The following is a 23,552-nucleotide window of genomic DNA, read 5'->3' on the forward strand; positions in this document are numbered from 1 at the left end:
AAGTCATCTCTCGCTGCTTTCTTTGGGACGTTGAGCTGGTTAAATATAACATAAAACTTCAGCGATATCTAAATGTAATATTTGAATGCATGGGAAGTGACTATTTACTCAAGTATTCTACTGTAAGTTTGAGGTACTTGTACTTTACTTTAATTTTTCCATTTTATGCGACTTTATACTACATTTCATAGCAATGAAACACTTTATACTACATTTTAGAGATATTTTTTTTACTCTACTGTTTTTATCTGCTGTAGGGACTTTTTAGATTAATATTTTACACACAAAAAAACACAGTATAAGCATATTAAATACACCGCATTGTTAGATTAAAGTGAAAGCACTACAGGCATAAAACATTGTTTTTCATGCACTGATCAGTTTTATGTTTTTGGTCTGTTTCCTGTTCCATAATATTTCTTGTTTATTTTACTACTTTGTCTGTTTACATCTGTAAATTTCTCATAAATTCACCAAAAGTTACCTTTAGATAATGCCTCATTTGCATATTTAAACATCACGTTTCAGAAAACTTGTAACACAATAAATACTCCTGAATGTGAGTAATGAAGTGGTGAAGTTTCATGGTGATATCTATGAGGTCATGTTGTGACTCTTCACCTGTAGAGTCTTCTTAATGTGAGTGATGAAGTGGTGAATATTCACCTGTAGAGTCTCTTAATGTGAGTGATGAAGTGGTGAATATTCACCTGTAGAGTCTTCTTAATGTGAGTGATGAAGTGGTGAATATTCACCTGTAGAGTCTTCTTGATGTGAGTGATGAAGTGGTGAATATTCACCTGTAGAGTCTAAATGTCTGTGATGTAACTAAACGTCTCTTTAAGACGTTTCCTCTCAATGAGTTTGTTCTCAGACTCTGATGATAAATCTCCACTTCAGCAGCTCTTACATTCACCAAACTTCACTCGTTCATTCCTCTCTGTGTGCTGAAGGTTCACACATCACTCACACTCATTTATGCTACATTTTATTAATAAAAACATGGAGAAAATAGATTTTTTTTAAATAGCTGTTTTGATACAAAGAGATAGAAAGAATTCCCTCCCTAACCGCCTTTGACTCCAATATGTTAACATGAAACAAGAGTTTTGAATCTGGCTGTATTCAATGTTTATATTTATGTATTGGAAATGTATGAAAATGAGCACATATGTAAATACTGTAGCAGTCGTGCGTTCCTGTCCTGGGGGTCGTGTGATAATTAATTGAGGCAAGAAAGAAGAAAAAACAAAACCTTTGCTTTTGCTATAAAACGGATGATTTTTATGTTTAAATATAAAAATGAGGCTTTTCCGAATTAACATTGTTTTATTTTTTATCTACTGTCACTGATCTATGTAATTTCCCTCACGCCGCTGGTCGTGTGTGTGTGTGTGTGTGTGTGTGAGACATGCCCAAAGGCACTTCTTCTACCAGTCTTGTATTCGTCATGTTGATGTTTTTATGACCAACAGCAACATGTTATATTCATGAACATAAAAAGAGTCGTATTGTTCTCGTCCAGGAATGCTGCTTCTAATATCCTCCGGGACAAATATGTACTTTTAGGATTCTATATTTGGACCCCCCCCCCCCCCCCTTTTATAACAAGGGGTCCTGGAGGGTCTGTTTGGTTGTGTAATCATTTAAAACCACAGCGAGCGGGAGGTCTTGTTCTTTTTTTACATTATAAATCATTTATTGAAATATAAATCATCTGAATGTACATGATGTAACATATTGAAACATAGTATTAACTCATCATATTGGGGGTGATTAGCTATTATTACAGATACTGTACCGTCAACAACACGTCACAAACATTCACATCCACACGGGCTGACTGCACATCTCAAGACCTTTCTGTAGAGCATCCAAAACAAAATGGAAGAAAAGGAGGAAAGTGCAACAGATTATATCACAGTCAAAAGGAATGGCAGTGGCACAGCTGGTACAGTAGCTGGAGGATTACAGAGTCTACACATACACTGATGTATAACATCGACATGATTCTCTAGTCCATCGAGCGTCCGAGTTTAACTAGAACCTGCTCAGAGAACTGCAGGAGTGAGTCCTAAAACCAGGAAGTAATTCTTTTACACTTCCTGTTCCCTCGTCTGGAAGTCAAGTGTGTTTTTGTTGATGTCTGAAATAAGGTCTGTGGTTTTGTTCTACGATATGAAATATGTCAGTAAATACTACTGAGGTGAATTTAGAAGCAGATCTGAAATGTGACGCCGATGCTGAAGTGTCTTAAAGCTGCATTCTCTCTAGTGTCCACCAGGGGGCGACTCCTCTGGTTGTATAGAAGTCTATGAGAAAATGACTACTTCTCTCTTGATTTATTACCTCAGTAAACATTGTAAACATGAGTTTATGGTCTCAATCTCTAGTTTCAAGTCTGCTTCAATACAGCATGATGTTCATTTAGTACATTATGCTCCATTTAGAGTCACACAGACCATAAAGCAGGGGATGCTTTAGGGCGGGGCTACACAGTGATTGACAGGTCTCACGTATACGGCGTCTCTACGTCACTACTCCTCAGTACTAATATGGTCACTTCCTGTTCACTGGTTGCAAAAAAAACAAGATGGCGACAGCCAAAAATGCTGAAGTCAAGGCTTCAAAACTGCGGACCACAAACCGACGGGTGACGTTACAGCAATACGTCCACTTCTTGTATACAGTCTGTGGGTTATAGCCTAGCGTTAGCTTCTTACTGCTGCTGATTGGGTTCACGCTTCAAAGAACCTGAAAAGTGATGTTCGTTTGTGAGGATTATCTTGATGAACAAAGTTTGTAAGTATCAAAAACGTTTGTTTGCCACAGAGATTATTTTCTGTAATAATCCAAAATCCAACAGATGAATCTCATTGGCTTCTTGTTGAGGGAACTAGTGAGATGCTGACTTCCTGTTGGACTTCAAAAACACGTCACCGCTGAAGCTCTTTGAAGACGTCGGGACAGACGATACGGTACGAGACAGGAGGACACAACCTGCTGCCGCAGCTCTTTGAAGACGTCGGGACAGACGATACGGTACGAGACAGGAGGACGCAACCTGCTGCTGAACCTCTTTGAAGACGTCGGGACAGACGATACGGTACGAGACACCGTAATGAACCGTTCTTTGTTAACTGACGTGATGAACTCGGTTTCTCTTTGATCTCCTGTAGTTCCTCATTTTGTTGTCGCTAAATTGATTACGATCCATATCATACATTAAAAACATGATCAAATATGAATATTTCTAATCCGCAAATATCGTCAGAGACTATATGATATCCACGATATGATCGCAGACGTGATTCCTACAGGAGGGAAATGAGTTATATTTGCTTTGTTGCGATGGATTCATCAGAAGCAGCATCGGAAGCATTGCAGAAGCTTAATATGTGCTTACAGAAAAATAACGGTTATCCCAATAATCTCTCTCATATAAAAACAACACCTCTGGAGTATTTACAATACAATCACACTTTGTTTCTTCGTGTTTTCAGACCGAAGTCTGTCGGGGGGACGTTCTGGTCGGGCGACTCAAAAGATCTTCTTCCTCAGAACCACGGTATTCACAAACAACACACGTTTACGTAATGATGAAGTAAGAAAATAGATTTGAATTACTGCACGTGTTCCTGCTATTAAAGGAAACAAACAGCATGTGGTCAGTTCGTCCAGATGTTGAGCTCTTCGAATCGGAGCAGTGCTCCTGATTGTGCCAGCATCAGGTGAGGGTGAAGTGAGTCGACCTGCCAATGCTGCTGCTCGTGTTGGACTCCTTTAGTTTAGTGCGTCTGTAGTGGTTAAATATATATATATACACACATACAGATATATATATCTATATATCATGTGAGCGATATCCTGTGGAGTTGAATTCGTCCCTTCTTGCTTATGTTGCTGTTAAAGAATGCCCGATAGAATAAAGCTTTGCAAATGAAAATGATCCGTTTTAGGTCCGACGCTCAGGCTCGGTGGTTCTCTCGAGTCCCTTAAAGTGTCACGTTCTCTTCGGCGCTCGCTCCTCCAGCCCAACAGGGGGCAGCGTCCAGGGGGGAGTGAAGGTGCGTACTGCCCCCACATCCAGACGGTGAAGTGGTTCTTTAGTTCTGTCCTCTGAACGGGAGGAGGAGGAGGAGGAGGAGGAGGAGGAGGAGGAGCGGAGGGTCGACAGCGACGAGTCTTTGGTTGATTTAACAAGTTTTTGTCTCGAGTGTCCTGCGTCCTCGCAGCTCTTTCCCCCTCCTCTCCTTCGCTGCTCCTGCTCTCCAGGCTGGCTGTTGGTCACAGGAAGCTGTCCTCCCCCAGGTCACTGCAGTCCAGACACATCTCGTCCAGCAGCGTTATGTCCTCCAGGGTCTCGCCCTCGCGCTTGGCGTAAGTGGAGCTGCTGGAGCCCGTCTCGATGGCGCTCTCCTCGGATGTCTCAGAGCTGCAGAGGACACGAAGAACACAAGTCAGTGTTGTCTGTGGTGAACACAGCAGTGAGGGAGACGCCCCGTGGGGCTGAACAGTGAAACAGATGCTTCATGTGTTAAAGCTGCATTCTCTCTAGTGTCCACCAGGGGGCGACTCCTCTGGTTGTATAGAAGTCTATAGAAAATGACTCTACTTCTCTCTTGATTTATTACCTCAGTAAACATTGTAAACATGAGTTTATGTCTCAATCTCTAGTTTCAAGTCTTCTTCAATACAGCATGATGTTCATTTAGTACATTATGGTCCATTTAGAGTCACACAGACCATAAAGCAGGGGATGCTTTAGGGCGGGGCTACTGTGATTGACAGGTCTCTACCAGAGCGTTGTCCGGTCTGGTAGTTGTCCGTGTTTTGATCTTACAACTTGAACCCTTTTCACCGTGTGTTTTCACTTCATGAGTTAATTGTAACTGAGTTCATGAGTTCAATGTCGGTCGACTAAAAATGTTCGGTTGTGCTTAGCTCCGCCCTCTAATGTCACAAAAAAACAAGATGGCGACAGCCAAAATGCTTAACTGAAGGCTTTAAAGTCGTCGATTTGTGACGTCACTGTGATTACGTTCACTTCTTACAGTCAGGCCAGTAAATCTCACTTCCATCTTCGGCCCACTGACTAGAATATTAAGTATGAACTCGAGTATATCTCGAATAAATGAGCTCGTTGCACTTCTTCGTATGAACACTAGATGTCGCTGCCATATTGAACAACTGCTTGACCTGCATCGATTACAAGTCGATGAAAACATTGAACTTCACTTGATGAGCAACATGTTGGAACTGAACGGACGAGTCAAAAGGGAAGTGCGTGTGCTTAACCTGCAAGGATTATGTTGCTGTGATGAAAACGAGAGAAGACATCATGAAAGCAGACAGTTCTTCAGTTTCTCACTTCGTACACGTACTTATGCTGGAAACAGGTCGTGTAGTTAAAACAATGTGTACAAAGTGACTCAGTGCAAGTAGACGCGGTTACGTCCGGTCGAGCAGTGGAGGTGAATGTTTGCTTTTCTTTACCCGTGTCTGTTCCTCTTCCCGTATTCGTCGTCAGATATGGGGTCCAGGTCGGGGAGGGGAATGATGTAGCCGCTGTCGGAGCTCAGCCGCTGCTCGTCGAAGCCGCTCTCCCGGTCCTTCAGCTTGCCCTGGTTCTTGTAGCTGATGCCCACGTAGGCGTCGTCGTTCTCCACGCACACCCGAGTCACGGCCGGGTGGTCGCTCTTCAGGAACTCGTGGTTCACCCTCTCGTAATGCTGCGTCAGAGAGACGGACACGTTGGGGGTTCAGTGCTTGAAGGAATCAATAAAAGGTCACAGTGACGCCTCAGGAGGTACGAGTGTGTGAGCGCCGGTGGTGCCGTTAAACCGCTGTGAAGGAGGCAGAGGTACGGCTGTTTTGATGTGCCATGTGGAGCTTAATGGGGTCATTTAGGCCGGGTGGTGGAGGCTCACCCAGCTGCACTCTAATCACTTGTTGGGTTCACAGAAACACTTCTCATGCACTCTCAGGAAGTGGAAGGGGCGTTTTTGAATTCGACACTGTTTTAAAAACCTGCACTTTGCTCGGCAACACGACTCAAAAGAAAAACTGCGAGGGGAGGAGCCAATCGTCAGCCTGGAAAACGCCAAAGAGAGAAGGAACAGAATGTGCACGAGGTCGAGAATGAGAGGTGGTAAAGCCAGAAAGCAGGTGTTGGGAATCCAAAGAGGTCTGAGGGGTCACGGGGGGGGGGGGCTCACCCTCTTGTAGCTGGAGGGCAGCAGAGAAGAAACCGTGTCACTCAGACCCATGAACGAAGGCCTCTTCTCCTGCTCGCTGTTCCAGCACTTCATCATCATCTCATACCTGAAAGAACGAAAGCAAAAACAGGCGACGTTAACTCGACTCACGTCAGCCGCTGCACATCACAGCGCGACACAAGGCACTCCTCATCACAGCACATGTGATGATCATGTGATCACCTACACGTCATCTGGTGCAAGCTCCGGTTTGGACATCCGGTATCCACTCTTGATCTTGTTGTAGAAGCTTGAATCCACCACCATGCCTGGGTATGGGGTTCCACCTTCAGACAGAACAAACCAAAACAGATTCTCATCATCCAGCTCCAATGTCAAGGCTTTATTTTCTCCGACAGACGCTTGCAGTGGGCTCACCTAAGGAGAATATCTCCCAGAGCAGGATGCCGTACGACCAGACGTCACTCAGAGTGGTGTACATGTTGTCGAAAATACTCTCTGGCGCCATCCACTTCACAGGCAGGAAAGTCTGCGTGACGACGGGGAGGAAATGCTCAGTCTCGCTTGCAAAACCGTTATGAAACAACTGTTAAAGACTGGAATATGAAAGCTGTGTTTGAAGTGACAGCTGGTGCGAGCGGAGACTCACACTCCCTTTGGAGACGTAGTTGCTGTCGTGCATGATGTCTCGGGCCAGTCCGAAGTCGCAGATCTTCACGATCTTTCCCTGAGAGAGGAGGACATTCCTGGCGGCGAGGTCCCGATGAACACACTGCAAAGAGAGGAAGCAGAAAGGTGACCAGCAGCTCGTCGCTTCACACACGGTTGTTGTTTTCAGCCCTCTCAGTTCCCTCCGTTCCCAGAAGTCATTCCGCTCCCACAGCGACCGACTGCATCTATTTCTGGAAGTGTTTCATTTCAGCCGAGTTCATTTTTTAATGCCGTTTCATTTTTGCTTCATAAAGCTCGGCCTTTGTGTAAACATGCCAGTTGGAGGGATGGCTGTGACCGCTGGATATTTAGGGATAATAACTGTGAAGCTGAGTGAATAGCTTGTGGCTGCAGCCCGGTAATTCTAGCCCTGGCTGTGCCGCTGCTATATTCGGCCCCTGGCTGCTCTCCTGAGTGGGCTCGGCAGCCTTCACCGGACCGCTTATCACCCAACGGCTTCAGTCCGCCTTTGGCCGGCACCGCTGTCCCCGTATAGGACAAAATCCACAACCAGCGGGAATGTGAGGCTGCAGGACCTAAAGCCATGGACGGATTACTGACCGGCACACAGGGGCCCAACAGGTTAGGGGGCCCCTGGGCCTGTGCCCTTATATTTATGCTTATATTTCTTGGTAGGAAGTCAGAAAACCCCCAAAAAGAGACGCAATAGAACCATAACCAGACACAAAGTGACCAAAACAAGATGCAATACGACTAGAAAAAGATGCTAAACAACCGCAGAGACAAGAAACGACCAAAACGAGATACAAAACAACCAAAAAGAGACGCAAAACTACCGAAGACGCATGGAAAACAATTACAAAGGGATGCAAAACAATCGAAAAGAGATGCAAAACTGCTACAAAGAGACACAAAAGCACCAGAAAGAGACGGAGAACTACAATTTGATGCAAAAGATGCAAAACAACCAATAAATCTCTTTGAATCTGTGGCTCTTGTTCCTATATTGCAGGGGTGGGGGCCCTTCACATGTCTGATAACCCATCCATGCCTAAACCAAAGCTGGACACATGTTTTCATTTATTGTGGACAAAACGTACATTCTTGGAAGCCAGGAACTCCATGCCTTTGGCCACCTGGTAGGTGAAGCTGAGCAGGTCGGTGGTGCTGAGACCCTCGTTCATGTCGTCTGACAGCAGCTCGTCCATCTCGTCCTCTGGTTTAAGCAAACACACAGAAAGCAGCCATGAGTATATACGTCCATCACGCACCGGCTGCTCAGACCTGCCGTCTGAACTGATGTCAGGGAGAAACCGGGCATCATTACGCTGCCTGCTGCAATTACCCTCTCCATGTAATTACAGGGCCGCACCCCTCAAAACCACCGCCGACCCAAAACAAACGCAGCGCTGACGCCGAGCCCGTGCACACCGGTAGCTCAGAGGAGAGGTGAGCGGCGTGCGTACCTTTCTGAGAGGGCGGGTGGTCGTACTCGGACTTCTGGATGCCTGAGTACTTGGAGCCGTCGCTCATCTCCAGCATGGGGACGTACTGAGTGTTGTCGCCCTGCTTCATGTCCATGTAGTCTGCTTTGCCCTCGAAGGACAGGATCACATAACTGTGTGCAAAGAGAGGGAGAACATTAGAGCCATGATGTGGCGATAACACATCATGTTACACATCGGATTCTGTCCCTTAGTGTGTGTGTGTGTGTGTGTGTGTGTGTGTTCTCTGGCCCGGCCTTAGAGGAAGCTGTGGTTGAGTCTGGTACACAGCAGCCGGGATGAAATCATGTTACGGTCAATTTGGAGGTGTGGTCACGGTGAGTCATCAGACAGAGGGCTGCTGTTTCACCGCGGGACGCCAGGCCGGACAGAACTAACCGGTACCAGAGCAATGACATCAGGGCTGAAAGCTGAGACCACTTCGGGCTGCGATTTGATGAGGGCGAAGACACCAGATGATCTCCTCAACCGTGGAGAAAATGACGATAGAGTTACCGATTAGGGGTGCGTATGTGTGTGTGTGTGTGTGTGTGTGTGTCCCAGTCCCAGGAACTACTTTTCAAGGAACTAAAAAGGTTCCTTCGGCCCGTTGTTGTCTGTGTTTCTATAGTGATTTAAAGACCTGGCAAATTAATCCGCTGACGTATGAAAAAAGGGACGATAGCTGCTGGTGGTCTCAGGGTTAAACACACTCTGCAGCCTGCAGCTCAGTGTGTTTGCAGATTTAACTAAAAACAATAAACCTGAGGTTTGGTCAGCGTCGTGTTTACTGATGCAGTAAATGTCCTTTCATTCCTTTCATGAAGTGAAAACACACGGTGAAAAGGGTTCGAGTTGTGAGACGAAAACTAGGACAACGCTCTGGCAGAGACCTGTCAATCAGCGTGTAGCCCCGCCCTAAAGCATCCCCTGCTTTATGGTCTGTGTGACTCTAAATGGACCATAATGTACTAAATGAACATCATGCTGTATTGAAGAAGACTTGAAACTAGAGATTGAGACATAAACTCATGTTTACAATGTTTACTGAGGTAATAAATCAAGAGAGAAGTAGAGTCATTTTCTCATAGACTTCTATACAACCAGAGGAGTCGCCCCCTGGTGGACATTAGAGAGAATGCAGGTTTTAAAACAGTTCTGCATTGACTTCACTTTTTTTTTTTTCACAGAGCCTGTTTAGAAAGTAACATAAAAATACAATAATCGGAAAATCTCTCTTTTTCTCTCCGTCTTTGCTTAAAATGAGTCGAGAAGCCGACAGCAAAGCCGAACTTTACTTTTAAGGTTATTAAACGAAGAGCACTTGTCCTAAAATGACACGAGAGTACTTGAATGAAACGGTAAACGAGTTGAAGCAGCGGCGCCGTTTGTGTTTGACCAATCAGCGACGGTCATCCCTGCAAACCCCACCCTGAAAGTTTCCTCTCAAAGTGTTAAAAACCCGACGCGGCCTCTTTGGGAGGTAAAACGTTCCCAGAACTAAACTCAGACTCTGGTCCCTGCAGTCAAAAGGTTCCTGCTGCCCAAAAGGGTTTTTATGGGGACGGTGTATTGAAATATGTGCTTTTGTCCGCTCCCTGAACATTTCCCGAACACGATAACTGTCCGAATTACATTTTTGTCTTGAATCTAAGACACAAACCTCCTGCTGCTCTCATCTGCAGGGTTGATCCCAAAGATGTCCAGCTCTTTCTTGCTCTTCTCCGGGTTCAGGGTGAGGAAGGTGTCCCTGTTCTTGTGCAGGTAGTTGACCAGGTCCCCGTAGAAGCAGTACTCCGTGATGATGTAGATGGGGCCTGGGAACCACACGGCAGATAAGAGTCGTGCATCGGCGTCAGTCTGCAGGCTAATCTTATCAGAGAGGCTCGTAAAGGCTGAAGAGCTCAGTCGAGAGGGCAAGCCTCCACTCTGCCATAAAGCACCACGCCCACCGCAGAGCGGAGGCCGGTGTCTCTGGGCTGTAAATCATCTGAATGAGTGTGAACGTGCGTGCATGAAGCAGCGTGAACGTGCCTCTCGTGTAAAGCGGTGGCTAAATTGCAGAGAAGAGGAAACTTAAACTGAAGCACCGTTTGTGTGTGTGTGTGTGTGTGTGCGTGTGCGTGTAGTGTTTACCTGATTTGGTGCACGCTCCCAGGAGGTTAACGATGTTCAGATGTGGTCCGAGATGAGTCATGATCTTGAGTTCGGACATCAGGGCCTGCTTCTCACTGGAGCGGGCTGTGGCTGAAAGGAGGCGTGGGAAACTGTGACTGTCGTGGCGTGTGATCAGCCACATTCAGTTAAAAAGGTGCATTCGTCATCCTGCAGACTCGAAAGTATCTTCCTTTCCCCAAACTTCGGCAGTCGTTGAATAAAATCAGCTGTCAGGTGAAATGTTTTCAGGATTAAATGGTTCAACAGGACTGATATTTTGTGTCACTGATTTGAATGTGAGGACGTTTAGTCGTCTCATTTAGGGGCGTTCACTGACCTATTTTATATCAGAGAACTAAAGGTTTAAATCGTTTAAAGGGACAGTTCACCCTAAAATCTAAAATACATGTTCTTCCTCTTACCTGTGGAGCTATTTATCAGTCTACATTGTTTTGGGTGAGTTCAGTGTTTGAGATGTCGGTCTTCTCTCTGATATGATGTGACTTGATGGCACTCAACAGAAATGTCTCTTTCTAGAACTCATGACCCGTTTACTGAAGATAACCCAAAGAGGTTGTGAGCAGAACACTGAAAGCATCGCGATTACTAGAGAGCACTACAGGTAAGAGGAGAAACATGTGTTTTCATTTAGAGGTGAACTGTCCCTTTAAGCTTGTGATGACCACATTCCAATCCAATCCAATGAATCCACAAACAACTCACCGACCTCTCACCTGACCACACCCTATAACCCCTTCAACTCATCTCAGATGACCTGCAGCCACACGTCTTTAAAGTTAATCTTATCTGTTGAACTCACGTTTCAGCATCTTCGCTGCCACCTTCATCACGGGCTGGGAGCGGCTCAGTCCGTACGCGGTGCCCTCCACCACCTTCCCGAAGGCTCCGGAGCCCAGGATACGACCTGGAGAGAGACACGGCGTGAAGAAGCCACTTATCAACAGACGGCAGACAGAAGAAGCTTCGCTCTCTGGATGCTCTCGTGCTTTCTCCTCTGTGACCGAGTCAAACCAAACCCCCTTCTGCCCGGGCGAGATGAGCTCGACACTTAAAGGTCTCCAGCTCGAGCATCGGAAGAATGATATGTCAGCTCACCGAGCATGAGTCTGTCTCGGGGGAACTCCCATCTGGAGTCGTAGGGAAGCTGCATGGGATCCACGTAGATGTACTCGTGGCCGTCCGGGCTCACAGACTCGATGACCCTCCAGCGGATCTCGTAGCGTGGTTTCTGAAAGACAGAACACACGGAAGAGCTGATTCAGCAGCACTGTTGGACGCCGTACTGGGTCTCACATCTCCAAAGCCTTGCAATGTCTGTTAGGAAATTTAGTTTAATTTATTATGTATTATATTAAGTCAGCAGACGTTTGCTTCGGGTGGCAGCGCTGCTATTTGGTGGATAACCAAACATTTATAAAAACCTTTTGTGGGTTCTTTGTGGGTGGAATATTTGTGTGGGGGTAAAAATATTTTGAAGGACTGAAGTGGGATTTTCCACCTGCAGAAATATATCTTTGACCAATGACCAATGTCAAACCTCAAGGTCATCATCAGCTGTTAGTTTCTCAACACCTAATATTGTTCAAGAAACACTGCGACGAATCCCTCAACAGCAAGAGAAAGGACAATACACGGCTTGAGGTCGCCAGCAGCTGTGACACGATGCTAACGTAGCTAACGGTATAACTTGGTCACGCGGAAAGACCCGCCATGCGTTGCTGGTTGAGACGTCGACCTCGAGTAGCTAGCATCAGCTAATCCTAGCGCTTGAATGCTGCAGAGGGCGGGTCTTCCCGGGAAAAGGTTCTGGGTCAGATTATTTTATGTATTTTGTCGTTAATTCGTTCGTTAGCCTCTAAGACGTTCTCTGTCTGGGTAGCTCTTATTTGATGTTTTTTTATTGTGTTATTTTGTGACTGAAATGGAAGCCAGCAATGCGGATAACTCGCACTGGACATCGGGAATTTCACGCTGGACTTTGTCGCGCTACTTCGCTGTCAAAAACAAAATTTCCCAAATACATAAACAAGTGCAGGAGAAGAGATGAACACGTGAGAATGAATGCATAATGGTGCCAACAGTACCTGTTTCCAGATAATAACCAAGACAATGAGTGAGATGATGACAATGACCAGCAGCACCAGCACAGCAGCAGCTACAGTCAGCTCTGGGTGAGGGCCTGTTCGGGAGGAGGAGGGAGGGAGGGGGGGAGGGGGGGTCACACGTGTTAACATGGTCCATCACATGACATGATGTCCGTCACGTGTTGCACAATAAATGTCGTCTGTCAGGGCTAAGAAACAATGAAATCCTGACGGTGTCCAGTGGGACCAAAAGGTATGCTGGGGAGAAAACATGGAGGTGGGGGAGGGAACAGGCGCTGGTTTCGGGGGAGTGGGTGAGGATGGGGCTGTAAAGCTCATCTGGAAGGAGCAAATGGCCTGACGATCTCTTGCTTCCCTGAATTAGCCTTCACAATAAGAGCCTCCTATCAGCTGTCTCGCCACAAACTCATCACTGACAGCTGCTGTGACGCTGTCGCACTCTGAGTGTCACAAACGGAAGCAACTCCACAACAACAACAAACATCAAATGTCAAGTGTGTGTGAGTGTGTGTGTTCTTACCATTGGACACCAGTTTGACCTCCCTGCTGACGATGCCCATTTCGTTGCTGGCCTGGCAGCGCACCGCCAGCGTGCTCTCCAGGTGACCAAACATGACCCGGCTCTCCAGGTTGCTTTCCTCGTCGACGTGCGAGTCCATCGCGACCTCCGTGGAGTTGGCGGGGAGCGGCACCCAGGCCGACGAGTCGTTGGCACAACTTGCACAACAGGACGAGAGACATGACGTCAATCAAAGTGTCCCGGCTGATCCAAGCATCTCTGTTGGCTGTCGCTCTGAAGAAGAAACTTACTGTTTGATGTTCTTGCAGACGAACCACTCCACCACCGGAGTGGGCTGCCCTCTGGTGATGCACACCACAGACTGGCCGCTGGCTGAGCCGTGGTGGATGTCCATCAGGTCCACAATGACTGCAGGCACTGGAACACAGTCCGACAGCAGGGGGGTAAGCTTTGCAACGAGTGTGTAAATCAGGCGGCTACCGTTGGTTTTGAAAAGTGAAGCCAAAGCTTCACGTGTTAAAGCTGCATTCTCTCTAGTGTCCAGCAGGGGGCGACTCCTCTGGTTGTATAGAAGTCTATAGAAAATGACTCTACTTCTCTCTTGATTTATTACCTCAGTAAACATTGTAAACATGAGTTTATGTCTCAATCTCTAGTTTCAAGTCTTCTTCAATACAGCATGATGTTCATTTAGTACATTATGGTCCATTTAGAGTCACACAGACCATAAAGCAGGGGATGCTTTAGGGCGGGGCTACACAGTGATTGACAGGTCTCTACCAGCGACGTATACGGCGTCTCTACGTCACTCCTCCTCAGTCAGCCGATCAGAATGTCTTCCCTCGCCTCCTAACATCACTGCAGGACTTATCTTTGTCGCGTACCGCCAGAAAAACCGACCCACAAAAAATCACCAGTTTGTCTAAAAACTTAAACATCAGTACCCATATTTACAGCAGGCACACATACATCAGCACATGAGAAAATACAACATTTTAAAAGAACTGCAGCAGTGAAAATAAGACGGAAATAAAACACTTAGACAGAATAAAATGCACAAGTTCAGAGGAGGAAACTTCAGACTAACATGTGAGGACAAGACTGTAACTAAGGACATAAAGCGGCATGCTGACCTTTCACCGCCAGGATCAATCCGACGTCTCGTCTTTGGTCTCCGTTCTCCACCCGCATGGTGTAGTTCCCGCTGTCCTCCTCCTTGGCCCGGATCAGGGTGAGAACACCCATGTAGCTAAACAGAGCGACACAAACCAGAGACTGCAATTGAAACACAGCAGCCGTGGAGGTTCACGGTCGCACCGAGTCCTAACGAGAGGCCTGTTTGACGTGAGGGAACTCGTCATTGGTCGACCTCGAGCGGGAGGCTCACCTGGTCTCGCTGAGCTGCCGGAGGCTGGTGGAGATCTCCGCCGTCACGTCGCTGAGCGGGACGCCGTCTTTGAGCCAGGTGACGTGGGCGCTGGGGAAGGAGCTGATTTCGGCCCTGAACTCCCGGACCTCGTCCAGCTCCGCCGATTCATATTCTCTGAACTCCGGCCAGACGGACATGAACTCACTCGCTGTTAGGAAAGAGGCCGACGGACAATCAGCGCTCATTCAGAGAGAAGTTGATGAAAGAACACGAAGTAAATGAAACACAGCTGTCGTACCAAAGACTCTAATAGCCAGCTCCTTCGTCTGGCTCTCGTTGCTGATGATATCGGTGATGGAGCACGAGTAGATGCCGCTGTCTTTGGTTGAGGCCTGCGGGATCGTCAGGGTGTAACGGATCTCCTGGTCCCTCTTGTTCTCCTGCACTGTTTTGATTCCACGATTAGCCTGTCAAAGAAAAAGGAACATCAGGAACGTTGAGCTGTGATCGGTTGGTTGGTTTCCTCTCTGAATATCTTTGCGTTGTGGACATTGGAGGATGTCTGTCATCTTGAGATTTGGGAAACACTGAAAACTCGTTTTTCATACTTTTCTGCCACAAAATGACTCAAAACAATAATTGTCAATGAAAACGACGTGATTTGAGTTTCAGCAACAGGACCTTTGGGAGACTGAACCCAAACACACTCGTTCTAGATCTTTTTTTTGTGCTGCATAGGACGACTTGTGTCCTCACCAGTTTTCCGGGGTATTTCCAGTGGTCCTCCAGGATCTCAGATCCCCGAGCCAGACAGGTGACGGTGACGGCGTCTCCCACCAGCAGAGCGGTCCGCTTGGCCGTCAGCTCAACGTGCAGCGCGGCGCCACCTGAGATGCAACAATTAACATGAGCAACATGTGTCGGGGAAATAAAAGAAAGAAAGCACGGAGCTGGTATCTGAAGGGTGAAGCACCTGCCCAGCCGTGGACGATGTATTCCCCGCTGTAGTGTTCCTCCCCGTTTATCAGAGCCTTGCAGACGTAGGTTCCAGCGGTGAACACTCCCAAAGCGCCCCTCTTGCTGTCGTAAACGCTGCTAACGGGCTGCTGGGTGTCCACGTTGACCAGAGTCACGTTGGCACTGGGATCGGACACGCGGCACTGGATCTCCATGTCCTCGTGGTCGGACAGGACGTGGTTGCCAAAGGGCACCAGCGACGGCACAAAGGGAACATCTGGATCTGGAGTACAAGACGTTTCTCAGACCAGATGATACAAAGCATTGAACAGAAAACAAATAGACAAAAGCTCCAGGCTGCTGTGTACCTGGCACATAGATGTAGATGCTGCTGTCCTCCGTGTCCTCGGTGGTGTTGCGGCTGTAGAAGCAGGTGTAGTAGCCGGTGTGCATCGCCGTGGCTTTGTCCACTGTGACGGTGGTGACGAACAGGCCGCTGTTGTCCTCCCGCGCTTGCTCGAGCACGTCGATCGGCGTCCCCCAGGCGAGTTTGGCCTCTCCCCGACAGGTCACGGTGAAGGGGGTGTGGAGGGGCACCACCAGCTCCTCCGCCTGAGGCAGCAGCACGGGGGCGGAGGACGGAGGGAACATCAGAGTGGTGGGGGCTGAAAGAAGAGACGTGTGCAGAGCTCAGTCATCACTAAATCCTCGACCTCTGGGGTTCTCTGTCTGCTGAGCCACATGTGTGATCGGGGAAACATTTTCAAGGACCACCTTAGAATAAAATAAAATAATATCACGTTGCTTTGTTTTTATTCATGTGAATATTTGAGCCATCTATTCATCCATCTACCTGTCTGACTATCTATCTGTCTGTCTGTCTCTCCATCTATCTTCTTGTCCATCCCTCCCCCGTCTGTCCGTCCTTGTCTTACCTTTCACTCTGAGGCTGAAGGAGAACTGAGCGGAGCGAGGCCCGCTGAGGGCTGTGATGGTGTAGTTCCCGTCGTCTTTCCCCAGAGGCTGTCGTAATGTCAGAACGCTTTGATACCTGGGGGAAAAATAATAATAATATCTATTATAAATACATTTTATCTCCTGATGCTTCCACGCAGGGACGGTAAATATGACGGCGGTTAGCTTAGCTTAGCATAAAGACTGGAAACGGGGAAACAGCTAGCCAGACTCTGTGACAAAGAATCTACCAGCTCACTGATGTTATTAGTTTAAATCCTTTATTACTAAGAATTAGATGTATTTAATTCAACTCTATGTTTATATACTTTACACCAAATTATATTTTCCTGTTTATGTTTTGACTAATTTGTTGCTGCATTAAAAATCTCCCGGCTCCAGCTTCACATTTATCGTACAAAGATCAGTATCTTCTCATCAAACTCGGCAAACAAACCAGATATAATTTCCCCAAAATATTCCTTGAAGCGTCTTAATCGCTGTCAGAACTGAAACTGTGTTTCATTAACGAATCACAAGCTCTATTCTCACCGATTCCCCTCCAGGTGGCTCGTCTTGGCGAGGACGTAGTAGCTCTGCGACATGTCTCTGCCGTCTTTCAGCCAAGACACTTTGGGGGCCGGGTACCCGTCGATGAGGATGGTGAACTCCGTCTCCTCCAAAAGGCTGACGAACTCCGTGGCCAGAATCCCACTGTGGTCCAGCGCCACGAAGGAATTCTCCTCTGAAGAGAGCAACAGAGGAAATACATGGATGAGAATGGGTGAAAGGTTTAGACTCTGAGTGAGTGAGAGGTGCAGCACAGCGGAGGGAGGACGGGTGGAGGCCTGACACACACATCTGCTGCAGCCATCCCATAAAACACAGCAGCTGATGTTGAAAGCAGAGGCGAAGCTTTACAGCCGGATGGCAGAAAATGACTTCCACACACCCTGAAACTAAACGCACCTCGTGGACGCATTCAACTGGATGACGCTAATGTTACAGTCGGATTAAGTGGGTGGCGGGGTAAAGAAGGCTTACCGAAGACGGTGACGGCCACGCTGCCGACTCGGACCTCGCCGCTGATCTCGTCGGTGACGGAGCAATCGTAGGCGCCGCTGTCCTGAGAGGTGGCTCGTGGGACGCTGAGCGTGTAGACGACCCGGTCAGGAAGAGTCTGCTTCATCTGAACTGCGTCCACGGCCTTTAAGAAACAGGACAACAACACATGAAACCTCTGTAATAAGATGGTGGAGTTGTACTGCTGCTTAGGACTAATGGTTAAAACACTTGCTCTGCTAGAGCAGATAAATCAGGATCACAGAGCCGTTTAAAAAGCCTGTAATTGCGACTGAGTCCAAAACCAGGAGTTCAGCGTTCCCGGACTCTGGAAAAGGACTTAGAGGAATCCCAATGCAGAGAAACAAGGGAAACGATGAATTATGAATCTGGATATGAATATAAACAAGATTTGCACATGCACATCATTCAGCGGACACTTCAAAAAGCACTAAATGTTGAGCTGGCTGACAGTCGATGGGGTCAAAGGACTTACAACCCTCTCTTTTCTTTCTTTTTTAACTTCTTTTGAACTGCCGGCTCCCCTCGAGCCATTTGTCCACAACTTCCTGTCAGCGTCCTGCGTACGGGGTTAACTGCAGCAGGAGCCGTTTGGCCGCCCGTCCTCGAGACGAAGACACAACATTCGGTCGCTGCTTTCCGAACACATACTTTGTAACCACTAAGGGCCGCCCTCAGAGCTATATTCCACCAGCGGGTTCAGGGCCAAAAAACTTTATTCCCTAATTTAAGGCTGGGTGCTGCTGTGGTGAGGAAATGACATGGAAATGTGACAAGGGGTTGAAGGAAATGGGGCAAGAACGGCTGAGAAGGTAAAGCTTATTATGGATGAAGCCATAGAGGAGACGCAATTTAAACTTAAAAACACACACGAAGAAAAGGGAAAAAGGGCTGCATCTTGCCTGTTTTTTCGGATGCAGCCACTGCTGATGAAAGTTGAATCCGGTGGGAGCGACACATGTGACGTTGAAGGGCTGCCCGGCTCGCACCGTCTCCCCGCTGGCTTTCACCTCCACGTCAAAATCCTCCACCTCCTCGGAGGCTAACGGGACCACCAGAGAGCAGATATCAGCACCGTCACCTCACAGCTCCAAACATTGTGACAGATTGATTACCAAGAGCTCATTCATCTCCGACACACACACACACACACACACAGCCGCACGCACGCACGCACGCACGCACGTGTTAATAAGTCAACTCCCTCTGTGATGATGACATGATGTCACAGCTCTCATGCAGTGAGATCACCCAGCAGCCATGGACGGATTATGAGACAATGGGCCCCTGGGTGCCGATGTGTAAAAGGCCCCCGCCACCTCTCCTATATAAGAACAAGGGCTGCAGATTCAAAGAGACATCTTTTTGGTCGTTTTGTGTCTCTTTTTGGTTGTTTTACATCGCTTAATGAAGTTTGGGATCTTTTTTGGGTGGTTTTGTGCTTTGTTCTGGTTGTTTTGCATTCCTTTGTAGTCGTTTTGCGTCTCTTTTAGTTTTTTTTGTGTCTCTTTTTGGCTGTTTAGCGTCTCCTTGTAGTCGTGTTCTGTCTCTTTTTGGTCAGTTTGCATCTCTTTGTTGTCGTTTGCTGTCTTGTTGTGGTCGTTTTGTGTCTCCTTTTGCTAGTTTCGCATCTATGTGGTAGTTTTGAGTGTCTTTGTGACTTCCCAACAAGACATTAGTTAGCAGTAACTTCAAACAGAAGCTCTGGCCCAGGGGCCCCCTAACCTATTGGGCCCCTGGGCCAGAGCCCAGCAGGCCCCTTCAGTAATCTGTCCATGCCTGCAGCCCTCTCATTGTAAACATGCTTGGGGATTGATTCCAGCTGTGCAGTTTTAGAATTTGCATCCTATTAGTTAAGTGCTTTTTTAAAAACACAATAATTACATGCTCATTCTGAGTTGTTCATTAATACGAGAATATATTACAGCAAATCTATGAAATGTCCGTTTTGCTCGTCTTCTTGACTTACCCTCTGTCTCCACGGTGTAGATGTCACTCGTGATCGTCCGGCCGTTCACTGTGGTTTCACACTGGTACTGTCCAGGCAAGAGACTTCCAAAGAAGCCCATCTTGTTGTCGTAGTAGGCGAGCATCTCCTCTCCACTGGGGACGCTCCTCAGGGTGACGTGAGAGTAAGGGTCCGACACCCGGCAGGAGATGGGGACCCCCGGTGTGTCCATGGGGACTACCAAGTTTTCGGGGGTCTCTGGGACGAATGGAGCCTGGGGATCTAGGTGTGTGCAAAGCAGAGTAGGGAGGTCACATTAGGTTTCATTGAAAAGCAGAATTTCTAATCCACTGTACTTCTTATTCATGCTTAATTTCGAAGCGATAACATATTATTCCTAATACAAATTAAAAGTTGAATGCATAAAACACACCCTTGTGTTTTGCTGCTACAGCCCCATCTGTTCTGATCGTTAGCTGGTCTCACTTTAAAAGTCCATACACAGTAAACCCTGCCCTGACTATAGAGTGCTGCAGGAATGAGTCCTAAAACCCAGAAATTAGTCAGCATTGTTACACTTCCAGTTAACTCGTCTCAAAGTCTTATCTGTGCGTTCCAATTCCAGCATGTACACCAGGATAAAGATTTAGTGTGTCCCAATAGGTCCCAATGCATATTATGTCAAATGCAGTTTGCCACAAAATACCAGGCTTTTCCTACAAGCATTTTCACAACGCTTTTCTGGCTATTCTGACCCACAATCCTTTGGGCAGCAGATAAATAAGCAAGAGGTCAAAGTTTAAGGTGGCATTATGACAATGTCCCAATTAAATCCATATTGCACGCAACAGCACAACGTTTATGGTACTTTGTATGTACTAAAAAGAAAAAGTAAAGGATTTTGAACGCTGACAGTGTATTTTTAAATTGTGTGTTTTACGATATTAAAATATGTCAGTAAATACTCATCTGGTGAATTTTTTTACTTTGCACGTGTCTTAAAAAGGTGGCGGTTGCTAACAGGTGGCTAAAGGAGACCACTAAGCTAAACGCTAGCGACTACTAGCTTAGCGGTGGTGACGTGAAGTAATATAACATATATATATATATATATATATATATATAATAAAATATATATATATATATATATATATATAAATATATATATATATATATATATATAAAATATATATATATATATATATAAAATATATATATAATATATATATAAAATATATATATATAAAAAATATATGTATATATAAAATATATATATATATATAAAATATATATATATAAAAAATATATGTATATATAAAATATATACATATATATAAAATATATATATACATATATATATAATATATATATAAAATATATCTATATATACATATATATATATATATATACACAATATATATATATATATGTTAACTGTGGTGTAGTTTGTTTATAGAAAACCATAAAAAGTGGTGCTCCTTACTGAATAAAACGTGTACATATCCTAAACCTGTGTTTAAAAACGGAGTTTATTGACTGCAATGATCCAAAACCTTCAGGGGACCCAGTGTGACGCTAACTTCCGGGTTAGGCTATCGGCACCATCTTTTTAAAAAAACGGTTGTTCACCTGGGACGAAGACGTATATTCCCGCCTCATTGTCTTCTTCCGGTTCGCCCTCCAATGACTCATAGGTACACATGTAGTAGTTGGTGTTTTCTACGGTGGCGTTGAAAATGAAAAGCGTCGCCGTGTAGTATCCCGGGATCACGAAGGTGTTTGTCGGCAGCGGCTCGGCCCAAACGACGTTTCTTTTACCGGTGCAGCTGATGTTGAACACGGAGCTGGGCCGGAGGATGAACTCTTCTTCGTTGGACACGATGGTAGGCGGCGACAGACCGGAAGTAACTGAAAGATAGTTTTGTAAACATTAGAGCAACTGTCAAAATATAGATATATATATATATATTATGTATATTTGCCTACTATGTATATATATATATTCTATATGTGTCATATATATATATTTAATTTGTATTATTGTTATTGTTATTATTTTTTTTTTTTTTGTTAACTTACCTGAAAGCAGCACCACCAGGAAACCCCCAAAGACGACCCACGTCTTTAGGTCATCCATGATCATGGATGTTGTAGCCTTAAAGACAGAAAGACGATTTATTTAGTCAACAAACAATGTACCACTGTCTCCACGTTCTAAACAAGTATATAAAATGACGATGTAATCAATAAATCAATGTTTTATTGATTTCTTGCTTTATTAATTAACCCATAAAGATTTATAGAGTGAATTTGGGCGGATTCGGCTTGTGGTCTCCCACATCACTGCAGTACTGAAACAGTAAAACTCTGGACTGTATCACAGGATTACGTGGATTATTATTGTTTGTTTGTAGGTTGAAGATAACAAGACGTTTGAATTCCTGTGCTGTAGATGAGAAGACAGGATGCGCTGCTCGTGAACATAGAAATGGTCGCTAGAGGGCGACACAGTCCACATTTTAACAGCATCAAACCTCTTTGAATCTAATCATCTCCAGTTTGAACAGTCAAGTTGTTCTTTTCGCCTGATTTGAAGAAAATATCCGTTTTTCAAAGCTTTGATTTACAACTATATTGCAAAGTCTATAACATGCACATGCAAACTGTCTTTCTTTCTTGTTTGGCTCAAACATATGTTTTAATAAAATGTCTAAAGGACCCTGAATTAAGACTTTCTCGTCTCACAGAGGCTGCCAGGTTCGGTTTGGTCACGCAGCTCACCAGCAGACAGACATCACCCCCTGTGTGCCTGTCTGGCTGATCCTGGATCAGGGCGTTCAGTAGGGGCCACATAGTTTGAGAGGCGCTCACTAAAAGAAAACGTGTCTAAACTGTTTTAAATATCTTCACAAAAAAACACCATTCAAGCCATCTCTGCTCCAGGAGTGACTTATTTTATATTTGTTACTCTTTTTCTCTCTGCGGATATTCAGTTTATTTCCCGAAACACGAAACCTTTGGCCCCTGACTTGCAAAGCTGTCGCTGTGGCTCATCCGAAACTTCCTAAATCATCCAATGGGGTTTCTGTGACTCTATGATCAGCGGACCCAAACCGTAACCACAAAAAATCACATCAACTGACACAAAAAAAAGCCGAGTCTCAAACATTTTTTGTTTTGTGGAGGATCCTTCAACCGCCGCGCGTAAATCGAACCCAGCCTGGCTGCCTGTATGTCCGGCTCTTCTTTTACGCCTCCTGCTCCCAAACAAGCGACTCCACAAAATGTGGCAGACAGTAAATGAATCGCCCTGCATGCCTTTGAGTAACAGCTGATAAGGCTCGGCTCAACTTTCTGCCCCCTGCAGAGAGGGAGATATGGTTCACTTCAGTCCCGCCTCAAGGAAAGTTTGATTTCCATGGAAACTTTTTAAAGAGAATCTTAAAACGACAAAATGTGCAATAAGAATAAAAGAAAAGTTTAGAATTTCTCTTTTGTTTTCTATATATTGGAGCACTTTTGAGCACAATCAGTATTCCTCGGGGGACATAGCGGTAGGTGGTTCATGAGGAATGCGTCCGTGGCTCCAAAACGCTCTTCTCCTCCTCTTCCTCCTCTTCCTCTCAGCTGCAGCTCTGGAGCCCACAGTCGGACTCATTTGCAGTGCCGAGTATTTATTTTATTTTAATTCCTCACATTGCACGAGAAAAAGAAGAAAACAACCCAATGATGCGATGCACAACTCCCAATGTGTTCCTCATTACATGCCGGGCTGCGTCCCACAAACGGTCACGTCTTCGAGGGGACGCCTCCAGCTGTGCGAGGGCCCGAAACCGAGCGCGTTTCATCCGTCAGCGGCATCTCACTGCTCGGCGTCCAGGGGCGCGACCATATGCCCCCCCCCCCCCCCCCCCCCAAAAAGAATGTAAAGTCTAACAGAATATAAAAGTTGCATGCAAAGGGTTTCAGGGCGGCAGTGCAAACCCGTATCAGCAAATACAACTTTTCAAGAAACTTTTAGTTTGTTTTAAGAACAGACCTTTTCCCTCATAATTGGATAAACT

General features: G+C 45.9%; 1 protein-coding gene across 2 annotated transcripts in view; it reads right to left on the reverse strand.

The window, feature by feature from the left end:
• Window positions 1–1,683: 1,683 nt before the first annotated feature.
• Window positions 1,684–23,552, reverse strand: part of pdgfra (platelet-derived growth factor receptor, alpha polypeptide) — a 22,197-nt gene continuing 328 nt past the window's right edge. The window contains exons 2-29 of one of the 2 annotated variants that reach the window (XM_079267504.1): window positions 21,568–21,643; window positions 21,118–21,396; window positions 19,510–19,770; window positions 18,443–18,582; window positions 17,502–17,664; window positions 17,010–17,202; window positions 16,439–16,554; window positions 15,872–16,168; window positions 15,520–15,786; window positions 15,303–15,433; window positions 14,845–15,013; window positions 14,565–14,754; window positions 14,311–14,426; window positions 13,468–13,594; window positions 13,178–13,374; window positions 12,637–12,731; window positions 11,648–11,780; window positions 11,352–11,456; window positions 10,511–10,615; window positions 10,038–10,191; window positions 8,357–8,508; window positions 7,991–8,106; window positions 6,868–6,990; window positions 6,636–6,747; window positions 6,445–6,544; window positions 6,219–6,324; window positions 5,497–5,732; window positions 1,684–4,435 (exon numbers count right to left, since the gene is read on the reverse strand). In XM_079267504.1, coding sequence (XP_079123630.1) covers window positions 4,288–4,435; window positions 5,497–5,732; window positions 6,219–6,324; window positions 6,445–6,544; window positions 6,636–6,747; window positions 6,868–6,990; window positions 7,991–8,106; window positions 8,357–8,508; window positions 10,038–10,191; window positions 10,511–10,615; window positions 11,352–11,456; window positions 11,648–11,780; window positions 12,637–12,731; window positions 13,178–13,374; window positions 13,468–13,594; window positions 14,311–14,426; window positions 14,565–14,754; window positions 14,845–15,013; window positions 15,303–15,433; window positions 15,520–15,786; window positions 15,872–16,168; window positions 16,439–16,554; window positions 17,010–17,202; window positions 17,502–17,664; window positions 18,443–18,582; window positions 19,510–19,770; window positions 21,118–21,396; window positions 21,568–21,631 — 4,395 coding nt within the window. In that variant the 5' untranslated portion in view covers window positions 21,632–21,643 and the 3' untranslated portion in view covers window positions 1,684–4,287. Of the gene's footprint in view, window positions 4,436–5,496; window positions 5,733–6,218; window positions 6,325–6,444; window positions 6,545–6,635; window positions 6,748–6,867; window positions 6,991–7,990; window positions 8,107–8,356; window positions 8,509–10,037; window positions 10,192–10,510; window positions 10,622–11,351; window positions 11,457–11,647; window positions 11,781–12,636; window positions 12,732–13,177; window positions 13,375–13,467; window positions 13,595–14,310; window positions 14,427–14,564; window positions 14,755–14,844; window positions 15,014–15,302; window positions 15,434–15,519; window positions 15,787–15,871; window positions 16,169–16,438; window positions 16,555–17,009; window positions 17,203–17,501; window positions 17,665–18,442; window positions 18,583–19,509; window positions 19,771–21,117; window positions 21,397–21,567; window positions 21,644–23,552 lie in introns of both variants that reach the window. The other variant, XM_079267503.1, reaches the window with a different exon arrangement.

The sequence above is a fragment of the Melanostigma gelatinosum genome, assembly GCF_949748355.1.
Source record: "Melanostigma gelatinosum genome assembly, chromosome: 4".
Classification (NCBI taxonomy): Eukaryota; Metazoa; Chordata; class Actinopteri; order Perciformes; family Zoarcidae; genus Melanostigma; species Melanostigma gelatinosum.